Below are 13,900 nucleotides of genomic sequence, written 5' to 3'. Positions count from 1 at the left end.
CTGCCACATGACCATGCGCTGGTAGCCACACAGGGACAGGTCTTGAGGTTGAAGGTCTCAGATATCGGTGACAGTTTTGAGTTCTCCAAAGTAGCACACCTTGAGAGGCGAGGCCAATAATCTCTTATTTAAAATGAAAGGGGATGTGGACTGTAGCAGGGCTTTCCTGAACCTGGTTCAGCACCCAGGCAGGGGAGGTCTTTGCATGGTAAGCAGCCCTCCCATAATGAGCTAATGACAAGAGGAACCAACATAGGAGCTAAACAGGTATTATAGGAACTGCAAGTGGCAAGTGAACATTCACCAGAAAATTGTTGCCAGGGAGTAGATGAAAAATATGACATTTAGTTCTAAGTCTGTGAAAACAGTTCAAAGCAGAGATTGAGGTGCTCCCAACAGATGCAAGACAATAGAAAGAGATAAAACATGAGCTCTGGAACTAGGTCATCACAGAAACAAGGGGTACACTACAAGCAGCACATGAATAAACGCTGCTGAAAACCAGAGAGGCCAAGGTAAACAATGTAAAACACTCAAACTGCTTGATTAAATGAATAGCTAAGCTGCTGAAAATAAAATGAGTATCCCTCCCCCTTGCCGGAGATAGCAGGATGTGCCTGGCTTGGTCTAAAGTAGAGTGGGAATACAAAAAAAAGTCTTGAACTCCTAACCATAAGACTGCACTTGGGTACCTTATTTTTAAAAATATATATATTTTATTGATTTTTTTTTTTAACAGAGAGGAAGGGATAGAGAGTTAGAAACATCGATGAGAGAAACGTCGATCAGCTGCTTCCTGCACACTCCCTACTGGGGATGTGCCTGCAACCAAGGTACATGCCCCTTGACCGGAATCGAACCTGGGACCCTTCAGTCTGCAGGCTGACGCTCTATCCACAGAGCCAAACCGGTTAGGGCAGGGTACCTTATTTTTTAAGAAATAAAAGTTACATGTATTAAAGAGAAACTATAATGAAGAAAGTAATTGAGAGGCCTGGAAGAGAGAGGGAGAATATCAGCATTCTAAAAGAAGAGAATAGAGAGAATGGAAGAAAAATATTCAAAGAGATCATGATTTAGAATTTTCCAGAAATGGCTGACACCAGTCCTCAGAGTCTGAAATTCAAATGAATCCAAAGCAAATCCACACTTATTTACAGTAAAACCAAAGACAAAGAGGAACTCTTAAAAAGCAGTCAAAGGGAAAGATGAACCTTTCCAGTTTGAACCCTGCCCCACTCCAGTTCTCCCTCTGCAGCCTTCCCTCAGTGCCCCTGCACTCTTCGGAGGACCATTTCAGATTTCTCCTCACACAGATTTCTCCTCAGCCTCCTCCCACTTTCTCACTCTGCAGTGATGCCCCTCAGCATCAGCAGCACACAGCTGACCTTCTTAAAACCCTCATTCAGTTGGGTTCCAATTGCCTTTTTCCACCTCACCAGTCACTCCTGCTCACTGCTGCAGCCACACTGGCCACCTTCCCTAGGCCGGGAACATGTCCATCATTTGCCCACAATAGGATTCTCTGCCCCTGCAATTACATCTGATCTTCAGATCTCTAAGACCTCTTGCCCTTCAGGTTTCTGCTCAAATCACCTTACCAGGGAGGCCTTTTCTGACCTCCCTAAATGAGACAGCAACACTGCTTCGCCCATGCAAGCTCCATGAGGGCAGTACTTTATTTTGTTCACTACTAAACACCAAAAACTAGAACAGTGCCTGGCAGATCGTAGGTATTCAGTAAACTGCTCAATTAATGAAGGTTAGGACCAGAGGAGAGAAGCTATTTCTTCCTACTATTTCACAATGTCCTTAAGTTCTTGCAGTTAGACAAGCTATGCATGAGACACAGTAAGATTAGAGACCCACAAAATTGCCATTTTATTTTATTTTTATTTTTATTTTTTAAAAATATATTTTGTTGATTTTTTATAGAGAGGAAGGGAGAGAGATAGAGAGTTAGAAACATCGATGAGAGAGAAACATCGATCAGCTGCCTCCTGCACATCTCCCACTGGGGATGTGCCCGCAACCCAGGTACATGCCCTTGACCAGAATCGAACCCGGGACCCTTGAGTCCGCAGGCCGACGCTCTATCCACTGATCCAAACCGGTTTTGGCAAAATTGCCATTTTAACAAACACTATGATCATTTATGATGTGAATCCAAGAGAACTGAGAATTATTCAGAGCTGCTTGACACAAGATCAACGTACAGGGATCAAACATCATTTCTATCTACTAGCAATAACAAATTGGAATACATAAATATTTAAAAACTAGAGGCCTAGTACAAGAGTTCGTGCACAGGTGGGGTCCCTCGGGGTGGCCTGTGGAGATCGGGCTCCAGCTCACGCCCCCAGCCTCGCAGCTCTGCAGCCCTGCCTGGCATCCCGCCTTGGCCTGGCACTGCCCCCTCACCTGCTCCACCATCCCGCCTGCGGGCAATCAATTGGGGCCGGGCCCCCTGCCCAGCTCCCTCAGCACCTGGGAGCTGGGCGGTGGCTCAGCCCCCCACAGCTGCTGCTGGTCGCCACCTGTGGGATGATGGGCCAGGTGATTGGGCCCCGCTCGTACCTGCCTTGGCCTGGTGCTGCCCACTCACCAGCTCCACCATCCCACTGCAGTCCTGCTTTCCTTGGGGCCCATCAGGACTGCTGCCCACTGCCAGTACCGCTGACACCCGCCGTATTCCGCCCCACCCTCTGGTGGCCAGCGTACATCATAGTGAGCGGTCCGACTCTCAGTCTCCTGGTTGAACTCCTGGTCAAGCCACTGCCCGAGGGGAGAACTTGCATATTAGGCTTTTATCATATAGAATGAGCCCTGGCAGGGTGGCTCAGTTGGCTGTCATCCTGTGCACTAAAAGGTTGCAGTTTCCATTCCTGATCAGGGCTCATATCTAGGTTGTGGGTTTGATCCTTGGTTGGGGTGTGGGAGGTAACTTATCAATGTCTCCCCCCCAACCTCTCCCTCTAAAAAAATCAATAAAAAAGCATATCTGTGGATGAAGATTTAAAAAAATTTCATTTTACTATCAAAAACTAAAAGTATTAAGGAATAAATCTAATAAAATATATTAAGACTTTCATAGAGATATTAATCAAACAAATTTTTCTGAGGAACTTGACATACTAATTCTAAAATTAGTCTTAGATGAGTGAAGATGTAATTTAAGTTTTCTTTTTTGGACAAAAAGAATAAGGAAGGAGGATTCACCTTACTAGATACCAAGTCGTGTTACAAAGCTATGGTAACTGTAGTTGTATTAACACAGAAAAGGACAAAAGAGCAGAGGAGCAGAATGGAGCCCAGAAACACACCCCTGCATATGTTAAAATCTGGCAGAGGTTGTGATTGACCTAGCATTACTAACCAGTGAGAAAAGTAAAGACTTCAGTAACTAGTGTTGTGACAGCTGGCTTTCCATATGAAAAAAAATAAAATGAGATCCTAGAATGCACAAATACAAATTGCAGATGGATTAAACACCTACATAGAAATAAATAAATAAAACCCCAAACTTTGGCCTGGCCAGTGTGACTCAGTTAAGTGTTGACTTAAGAACCAGGAGGACACAGTTTGATTCTTAGGGCACATGCCCAAGTTGTGGGCTCAATTTCCTGTAGGGGGCGTGCAGGAGGTAGCTGATCAATGATTCTCTTTCATCAATGATGTTTTTATCTCTCTTTTCCTCTCCCTCTCTCTGACGTCAATAGAAAACAACAACAACAAAAAACAAACTTTGAAACCATGAAAAAAATCTCTATACTTTTGGAATACAGAAGGTGTTCTTAAGAATCAAAGATGCATTCAAGACAGCAAGAAGATATAAGAAATACAAACATAAACACCTAATGACAGACCATCCAAATATATGAAGGAAAAACTGCCAGACTGAAGGGAGAAATAGTTCTACAAGAATAGATACTTAAATACCCCATTCACAATAATGGATAGAACAACTAGATGGAAGATAAGTAAGGGAATAGAGGACTTTAAGCAACACAACAAAGCAACTACCCAACGTATACGGAACACTACCCAACAACAATAGAATACATATTCTTCTCAAGTGTACATGGGACATTTTCCAGGCCATAAATTAAGACTCAAAAGATTTTAAAGAAGGTAACAAAGTATCTTCTCTGATCAAATGGGATGAAGTTAGAAATCAATAACAAAAGGAAAACTGGAAAATTCACAAAATTGTGGAAATTAAGCAACACATTTAAACAACCAATGGATCAAGGAAGAAATCACAAGGGAAATTAGAAAATACTTAGAGAGAAATGAAAATGAAAACACAACATACCAAACCTACATGATACAGCAAAAGTGGTGCTATAGCTATTAATGCTTACATTTTTTTAAAAAAAAAAAAGCCCTGTCTGGTTTGGTTCAGTGGATAGAGTGTCAGCCTTCGGACTGTTGGGTCCTGGGTTCGATTCCGGTCAAGGGCACATGCCCGGGTTGCAGCTCCATCCCCAGTGGGGGGTGTGCGGGAGGTGGCCAATGGATGATTCTTTCTCATCATTGATGTTCTGCTCTCTCCCTCTCCCTTCTTCTCTGATATCAATAAAAATATATTTAAAAAAAGAAAAAAAAGATTTCAAATCAACAACCTAGCCTTACACTTAAGAAACTATAAAAAGAATAAACTAAATCCAAAGGTAGAAGAAGGAATAACAGATAATAAAAATTAGAGCAGAGATAAATGAAATAGAGAATAGAAAATAGGGAAATCAATGAAACCAAAAGTTGTTTCTTCAAAAAGATCAACAAGCCCTAACTGGTTTGGCTCAGTGGATAGAGCACTGGCCTGCGGACTGAAAGGTTCCCGGTTCAAGGGCATTCTGGTCAAGGGCATGTACCTTGGTTGTGGGCACATCCTCAGTAGGAGGTGTGCAGGAGGCAGCTGATCGATGTTTCTAACTCTCTATCCCTCTCCCTTCCTCTCTGTAAAAAAAAAAAGAAATCAATAAAATATATTTTAAAAAAAAGATCAAAACTGACAAACCTTTAGCTAAGCAGACTAAGAGAAAAAGAGAAGATACAAATTACTAACATCAGAAATGAAAGTCAGGATATTACTACCTAGTTTTATATTCAAATGATTGAACATAACATTATTCATAATAGCTTTTATCCTGCCATTAAAGGGTTTTGATCCCGATGCTTAAATAATGATTTTTTACAGAGAGAAAGGGAGAGAGATAGAGAGTTAGAAACATCGATGAGAGAGAAACATCGATTAGCTGCCTCCTGCACATCTCCTACTGGGGATGTGCCTGCAACCCAGGTACCTGCCCTTGACTGGAATCGAACCTGGGACCTTTCAGTCCGCAGGCCGATGCTCTATCCACTGAGCCAAACCGGTTTCGGCCTGATGCTTAAATAATGACTCTTCATCTTTGATGTTATTACCATATATTACTAACATTAACAGCATATTACCATGACTTTTGTTCTTTTTATTGTTTTATATAATTAGCTTTTGGAAACTCTAAAATTAAGTTTTATTTTAACTTAAATCATGAAAGTAAAAAACAAGTGGAACCACTAGGCTTACAACAAAAGCAGCAATCTCCGGCTTCTTCCCTTCTTACTCCTGAGTCAATTCCTCACTTTTAAATACAAGTAAATAATCAAAGATCACTGGACATTCCCGAAAAGCCTCTAACCCAAAAGACTAATATAAAAAGAACCCTAAAGGAAATAGAGACAATACAGGGTCAAATGAGAAGTTAAAAATGTTTATGTAAATCATATATGTGTGTGTGTGTGTGTGTATCTATATATATAAAAGCCTAAGCGACCGAACAACCGGTTGACCAGTTGCTGTGATGCGTACTGACCACCAGGGGGCAGGAGCTCAATGCAAGAGCTGTCCCCTGGTGGTCAGTGTGCTCCCACAAGGGGAGCACCGCTCAGCCAGAATCTGGCTCACGGCTGGCAAGTGCAGCAGCGGTGGTGGGAGCCTCTCCCACCTCTGCAACAGCACTAAGGGTGTCCAATTGCCGGCTTAGGCTTGCTCCCCAGTCGGACATCCCCTGAGGGCTCCTGGACTGCAAGAGGACACAGGCCAGGCTGAGGGACAGCCCCCTTTGCCTGAGTGCATGAATTTCATGCACCGGGCCCCTAGTATGTGTATGTGTGTGTGTATATATATATATATATATATATATATATATATATATACACACACACACATACATACATACACACACACACACACATACACAACACACACATACTAGTATACGTATATATGTATATATGTTTATGTGTGTGTGTGTATATATATATATATGTGTGTGTGTGTGTGTGTGTATGTGTGTATATGTATAGCTCTATCCATAAAACAAGGATAAAAATTTTATGAAAAAGGAACAGAATAAGAAAGAGCTCTTATTTAGATGACCATAGTGAATATTTGATGGACAGAGTTTGGAAATAAAGTCAAGAAAAACTCCCAACCTCAATAGATTCCTCTATTCATGCACAGATGATCAACATGATTAGCCATCAGGAAAATGCAAATCAAAACCACAATGAGATACTACTTTATATCCACTCGGATGACTATAATAAAAAATACCAATACTGTTAAGAGTTGGTTAGGATGTGGAGAAATTAGAACCCTCACGTGGGAATGTTAAATGGTATAGCCTCTGTGGATAACAGTTTTGCAGGTTCCTCAAGTTAAATATAGAGTTACTAGCATTTCCACTCCTAGGTATATATCCAAAAGAAATAAAAATATACCTATATAAAACTTGTACACAAATGTTCATACAGCAGCATTATTCATAGTAGCCCCCAAATGGAAATAACCCAAATGTTCATCAACAGGTGGCTGTATAAGTAAAATGTAGTATATCCATAAAATGGAATGTTACTCAGAAATAAGGAATGAAGTACTGACATATGCTACAATATGGATAAACCTTGAAAACATTATGCAAAGCAAAAGAAGCCAGACACAATTACCATGTATTATAGTTATGGGGTTTCTTTTCAGTGATGGTTGCACAACACTGCCAACACTGCGAGTGTACTAACTGCTACTGAACTTTAAAAGAGTGAATTTTATGGCATAGCTCAAGTCTTTATAGTGTGGGGGAAAATAAGAAAAAAGAAAAAGCTTTCTAGAAAGAGAACAAAAAAATAGATACTAGGAGAAATAGATCAGAGACTGAGGATCAATCCAGCAGGTCCAACATCTGAGTGACAGGAATTTCACAGAGAGAAAACAAAACAAATGGAAGAGAGGAAATTATTTTTTAAAATTAATGAAAGACTATTCTCAGAAATGGAAGACCCGAGTCCCCACATAAAGGGTGTCCCAAAATTCACGCAAGAAGTAATTTTGATAGAAAACACAGGTTTATAATTAAAAATTGTAAATTTTTATTGATTCATAAAGTATACAGTATAGGGTTATGTATGGAATAGCTTATCGGGTAAATGGCCTCCACGGCACAAAAAACTGGATTATCATGTCGCAATAGCAAGCACCATTAACTGTTATTGCCTGAGCAGCCACATTTCAGTCATGGAAAATTTCAACAAAAGAGTGCGTATGTGCCAGCAAAGCTGTGGAGGCCATTTACCTGATATTCTATTCCATACATAACCCTATACTGTATACTTTATGAATCAATAAAAAATTTACAATTTTTAATTATAAACCTGTGTTTTCTATCAAAATTACTTCTTGTGTGAATTTTGGGACACCCTTTAGAAATGGCCTATTTGTTACTGGCACAATAAGTGGACAAAGACCCATTCCATAGCACATCATTGAGAAGTTTCACAAGATAAATAAAGTGAAGATCCTAATAGCTTCCAAGATAAAAAAAAATACAAAGGACTAAGAATTGGAATGGCACCAAACTTTTCATTACAAACAATGAAAGTTAACACATTACATACAGCCCTTAAGATTCTGAGGGAAAACTATTTTCTACTTTATTTATATACTAGGGGCCCGGTGCACGAAATTCGTGCACTGGGTGTGAAGGGGGGGGGGGAGTGTCCCTCAGCCCAGCCTGCCCCCTCTCACATACTGGGAGCCCTCAGGCGTTGACCCCCATCACCCTCCGATCGCCTGATTGGCCCCTTGCCCAGGCCTGACGCCTCCGCCAGAGGTGTCAGGCTTGGACAGGGGACCCCCATCTCCCCCCGATCACTGGCTCTGGCCCCCGCCCAGGCCTGAGGCCTCTGGCCCAGGAATCATGCCTGGGCAGGGGACCCCCATCTCCCTCTGATCGCTTGCTCCAGCCCCCGCCCAAGCCTGACGCCTCTGACCCAGGCTTCAGGCCTGGGCAAGGGGACCATCATATCCCCCCAATCCCCGGCTCCGCCCCCCACCCAGGCCTGATGCCTCGGCCAGAGGAGTTGACCCTCATCACCCTCCGATCACCAATCACCGGATCGGCCCCTTGACCAGACCTGAGGCCTCCGGCAGAGGTGTCAGGCCTGGGCAGGGGACCCCCAGCTCCCCGCGGTTGCAGGCTCCGCCCCTGCCCAGGCCTAACGCCTCTGGCCTAGGCGTCCGGCCCAGGCAGCGGGGACCTGCAGTGGCAGCGGGGGGCGCCGCGATCGTGGGCTTCGCTTTAGGCCCAGGCAAGGGACCCCTAGCTCCTGGGACTGCCAGCTTCGACCGTGCCCAGCTCCCATCGCTGGCTCCACCCCTACTTCCTGCTATCACTGGCCAGGGCGGCAAAGGCGCCTGATTCTCTGATCATGGCTGGGGGGCAGGGCAAAGGCGACCCCAGGGCCGCCATTGCCCTGCCCCCCAGCTCTTACCTCCCCGCTGGGTTTCAGATCACTGTCAGTGGCAGGGGGCTTCTTCCTGCTTTCCCTTTTGCCTCCCTCCATTGTGCCTACATATGCAAATTAGCCGCCATCTTGTTGGCAGTTAACCGCCAATCTTAGTTGGCAGTTAACTGCCAATCTTAGTTGGCAGTTAATTTGCATATAGCTCTGATTAGCCAATGAAAAAGGTATCGCCGTACGCCAATTACCATTTTTCTCTTTTATTAGTGTAGATATATATATATATATAAATTGTATATACATATAAATACATTTATATATAATTTTTATTTATTACTTTCAACTCTACACCCAGCAAACTGTGTGAGGTCTGAATTAAAGACATGGCAGTTTCCAAAAATTTACCTCCAGTTGAAGGTATGCTCTAGTAAGATGAGGGACTGATTGATGCCAAGAAAGCAAAAGAACATGTGGTCCAAAAAGCATGATGTCCATCATGGGAAAGTGGCCAAGGGCAGTCCCAAGACCAAAAGGGAAGTCACTGGACAGCAGCTAGGCAGCAGGCCCAGAAAGCTACCTGGCTAGATCAGAGCAGAGGATAGGAGAGGACAGCAGGGAAAACAGGAAATCATGTGTGCACATCTGGAGGGTTAGCAGATCTGGTGGAGCATATGAAAAAATTACAAATAAGAGTTTAGAAAATAAAGTATATAAGAAAGATGGGGCAACTATTCATTCTAGGAAAAACAAAATGTGTAAGAAAAGAAAATAGCCCTAGCTGGTTTGGCTCAGTGGATAGAGCGTCAGCCTGCGGACTGAAGGGTCCCAGGTTCGATTCCAGCCAAGGGCACATGCCTGGGTTGTGGGCTCGATCACCAGTGAGGGGTGTGCAGGAGGCAGCCAATTAATGATTCATCATTGATGTTTCTATCTTTCCCCTCCCTCTTCCTCTCTGAAATCAATAAAAATATATTAAAAAAAGAACAAGAAAAGAAACCATAATATATTATTTGGTTCTGCAGTGAACAATATATACATGCTCATAGTAAACAGAAATATTGGTTGTTATTTAACCCAAAACTGTGATGTAATATATGGAGGGTAGGACAGGAGGTGGAGGTGACAGAGCTAAATACTCATCTATGATAGCAGGAAATCAATATATAATGATAATGAATTTTAGAGTTGAAATAAAAGGTAATCACATTAAAAGAAGAAATGTGAAGGTAAGTACAAACACAGAATATGCAGCTGATGAGGCTGACAGTGGATAAGGCTAAGGTAGGGCAGTGGGTTGGGTGGCTTGTTAGCCTTTTAGTGCTCTCACTGATCCTTGTCTCCGTTCCAATTTTTAAAATACTATTGTAAAAAGTAATAGGTATATACCTCACAACAGTTCCCTGCACACACACAGTGGGAACTGACCCAGCTGATGTGGCTCAACCAAGAGGTCATTGGTTCAATTCCCAGTCAGGACACATGCCCAGCTTGCGGGCTGGACCCCCGGTAGGAGGGCATGCTGGAGGCAGCCGATCGATGTTTCTCTCTCATTGATGTTTCTAGCTCTATCTCTCTCCCTACCTCTCTTTCTAAAAATCAATATAAACAACCAAGAATGCTAATGCTTTAGTTAAAAAAAAAAGATAGGAACTGGCCTAGAGGACAGTGAAAACAGTGACTCTGAAGCACTCTTTGAGTCATCAGAGGGTGCTTCTTCAGGCCCCATCCCATCAGGGGTCAGTGAGATGCTGGCTCCGACCCTCTGGATACCTTGCAGACCTGGTCTTCTTGGACTTTCTGTGCAAGGGGCTGGCTGAAGACTGCAGCCTTGGCTGAACCAGGCCAATACAGGTGTGGTTCCTGGCACTGTGGCCTGGAGCTTCCCACAGGAGCCTGCCTCCAAATCGCCACTCTCCTATATATTAACCACCTGTGAATTTAGGCTCCCTACATATTTCTAGTTTTCTTGAACTAATTTCTCAGGGGAATATTTAGAAATAGGCATGGTATAGATAGAAACATAAGTGGAAAAGTAGATGACTTCTGTCTCACCAATTCATAGTTCCTTGAACCCTGTTGAGGCCCACAGATCCTTTCTGCTAGGTGCTCAATACAGAGCTGCTGAAGGCATAATTATGGTACTGTAGCACTTTGTTGGGTCCTTTACATGATTGCCACATTCAATCCTCACAATGTGCTTGCTTATGCAGCTAGAGAGTAGGATTATCTCTACATAACATAAGGAAACAGGCTCAGAGTAACCTGAACAAGGTCACTTCCCTAGTAAGGAAAGAGCTAGGATTCAAATCTAGGTGTGACTGACCCCACAGCCTACTTAACTGGCAGCTATGGCCATAAGTCTTCTCTGGAAAAAGATTTGGCTAGGTAGATGGATAGATGGGGGGGGGGGGGGGGGGGGAAGAGATAAGCTCACAGCTGATGCAGGAAGAGAATCTGAAGGACCCTTCCCACTAGGAGGCTTGAGGCCGTCTGGTCAGAAGCTGGAGAACTAGTGTCCATCCCTTCTCCCCTCACCCAGGACAATGTCCTTGTAGCACCTACCTTCTTCAGAGAGGTTGTTCTCTTTGGTCTCCTTGTCCATCTGACAGCACCAGCCTTCCAGCCGCTCTGTTTCTGCCTGCAGCAGCTTCAAGAACCAGTAGCCATCTCGGCGGCAGGTCCCTGACTGTGTTGGCTCTGCCGGGGAGCTGGAGGAGGTCTCAAGCCAGGGGTCGGGTGGGGGCAGTGACGATGCCTCTAGGGCAGGGTCGCTGTTGTCTCCATAGGAGAGGTTGCGCTTGATCTGGGCAATCTTGGGGGCCTGCCGAGGGCCGGCATCAATGCTGATGGAGTTTGAGTTGGGGTGTGGGGTACAGTCTGGGAGGCTTCTCTCAGATGACTTACAGCTCGAGTCATTGGCATCCTGGGTATCGGAGTCGGTGTCCCGTCGGGAGGACATGCTGTGAGAGGGGACGCTGCTTCTGTGGGTGGGGGGTGGAGTGGGGTGGGGACAGGAAGAGATAAGAGTTACCAAGAGAGCCAGAGATCAGAAGCCACCCCAACCCGTACACACGGGAGACAGAGAAACGGATGCATCATCTGCTCACCATGCGCTTGAAGCGGGTCCCACAGCCCCCGTCTCATTCTCTGCTCAGCCCTGGCCCCGCCCACACCCACACGCATACACACACAAGGACAAGGTCATATAAGGTTGTCTGTTTGCTGCAGTGGGGCCAGGAAGACCACCAACGTTGGGGTAGCTCACATCTCAGCCCAGCTGTGGCCCCGTGGGCTGATTCATCTCACAGAGCAACTGCTCATTTACCCACCCACCTGCCTGCCCGGCCTCCCATTCATGGGCCATAGCCCACACCCAAACCCAGCTTGGTTATTAGAAATTCAGCAAGGAGAAGTGGGTTAGGGAGAGCAGGAGGAGAAGGCACAGGGGAGGTGACAGCAGAGGGAGGAAGAGGAGAGGGGAGAAGCAGCCACCACCTCCATACGACTTACCGCCAGTCGTCCTCTACCTGAACCCCGATGGACTGGAATTTGGTAGCGAGACTGGGCTCCTCTTTTGGCACTGGCTGAATGCAGTCAACCTTATTGAAGGACAAGGACAGCAACGGCACGGAGACAAAGACAAAAATAAAAAACAAACACCACACTTGATGCTGAAATTCACATTAGTGGGACGACGCAAACGGACATTTGGACAGACGAACACGAGGCATGCGGACACTGCACGTGGGCCCAAGGCTGGACCAGGTTAAGCCGGGCACTGCTCATTCGCGCGGAGGCGGGCAGGAGGTGGGATGGGGTGGAGATGACTGGCTTTCCCTACTCTGAGGAGGGTGCCATCACATCGATCGCTTTGGGTCCGTTGTCCTCCGAGAGGTGGGAACCGTTCCTTCTAGTCCTCTCCTTTACACGCATCAGAGAGAGAGCGAGAGAGAGAGAGAGAGATAGAGAGAGAGAGAGAGAGAGAGAGAGAGAGGGAAAGGACGACGAAAGAGAAAGAAAACACACACACACACACACAAAGCCACAGCCGTTATCTGGTGTAGTTGAAGATGGGGCTGTCTCAAGGCAACAGTGTTCAGTTCCCCAACCCTGCAGCTGAAGGACAGGCTGGAGGTACCTGTACTAGGGGCAAAACTTGGACAGCAGTTCTGGGTTTGAAAATGGTCACCAATGGGAAAGATGGCAAAGTCCCTGGACTCTATAAGATGCCATTCCTGGGCCTCACTCACACTTGGCTGAGGTTACCTTTAGCACTGGTCTGCCTGGGAAGCGGTAGGAAGGGCCAGGGCCAAGTGCAAAGCTAGCACTCTTTGTCTATACTCCTGTGAAGTAGAAGGAAACACAGCAACGATAATGCCCTAGGCCTGCCTTTCTTTTCTGGGATAAAGGTGTATGGCCATGGAGTAGCCAGGCCAGCCCTTCCATGATTGTCATGAATGAGGGAGAACCCACACTTGACTCAGGGCTTGAGGCACAAAGGAATGGGACAAGGGCTGCCAGGTTATCCTTGGAAATTGGAGACTCTCCAGTCTCTTGGCTCTATGGAAGAAGTAGGGGCCAGGGAGCTTTCTGGGGCAGGGGACTGAGCACCAGGCTCCTCCTCGCCATGGGGATGTGGCCACATTTCTCCTTCAGCAAAAACAAGCTTGGGAAATGCAGCATCACTGGACAAGAGCACGGAATGGGGGTAGAGGTGGATCCGGGAAGGGGAAGCCCAGGATGGGCCCAAGAACTACAGTCCTTATCCCTGTGTATACTTCTGAGTAAAGGAATCAAGGATGAGCCTAACTCTCCTTCAGACCTTCCAGAAAGGTGAGAGCATCTGGTTTAGCCAGGAGAGGACAGAGCTACCCAAAGACTCTGGGTGGTCAGGACTAATGGTCAGAGATGAGGCTACTTTCTGTGTTCCTGGGAATCCCTCCTGGAGCACTGTATAGGGCAGGGGTTGGATCCCTCATGAAGGAGCCCAAAAACAGGAGTGTCTCCTGGCCAACTCTCTCCTCATATATGCAGAGAAACTGAAATCCAGAGCTGCCTCTTGGGGGGAAAAAATTTCAGGCAAGTGCAAGAAATTGCTCAGTGAGCCTTGTTTGGT

General features: G+C 45.4%; 1 protein-coding gene across 17 annotated transcripts in view; it reads right to left on the bottom strand.

The window, feature by feature from the left end:
• The window catches only part of DLGAP4 (DLG associated protein 4), a 182,299-nt gene that overhangs the window by 5,523 nt on the left and 162,876 nt on the right, over positions 1-13,900 (bottom strand). For 9 of the 17 annotated variants that reach the window (XM_081097059.1, XM_081097074.1, XM_081097062.1 and 6 more), the window contains 2 exons: positions 12,295-12,383; positions 11,347-11,765 (listed from right to left, as the gene is read on the bottom strand). In XM_081097059.1, the coding sequence (XP_080953185.1) occupies positions 11,347-11,765; positions 12,295-12,383 (508 nt within the window). Of the gene's footprint in view, positions 1-11,346; positions 11,766-12,294; positions 12,384-12,625; positions 12,706-13,900 lie in introns of all 17 variants that reach the window. The other 8 variants (XM_081097068.1, XM_081097072.1, XM_081097071.1 and 5 more) reach the window with 2 other exon arrangements.

This window comes from Myotis nattereri, assembly GCF_964212035.1.
Source record: "Myotis nattereri genome assembly, chromosome: 8".
In the NCBI taxonomy this organism is placed as follows: domain Eukaryota; kingdom Metazoa; phylum Chordata; class Mammalia; order Chiroptera; family Vespertilionidae; genus Myotis; species Myotis nattereri.
Note: the sequence above shows the minus strand (reverse complement) of the source record. Positions and strands in the feature narration are given on the sequence as shown.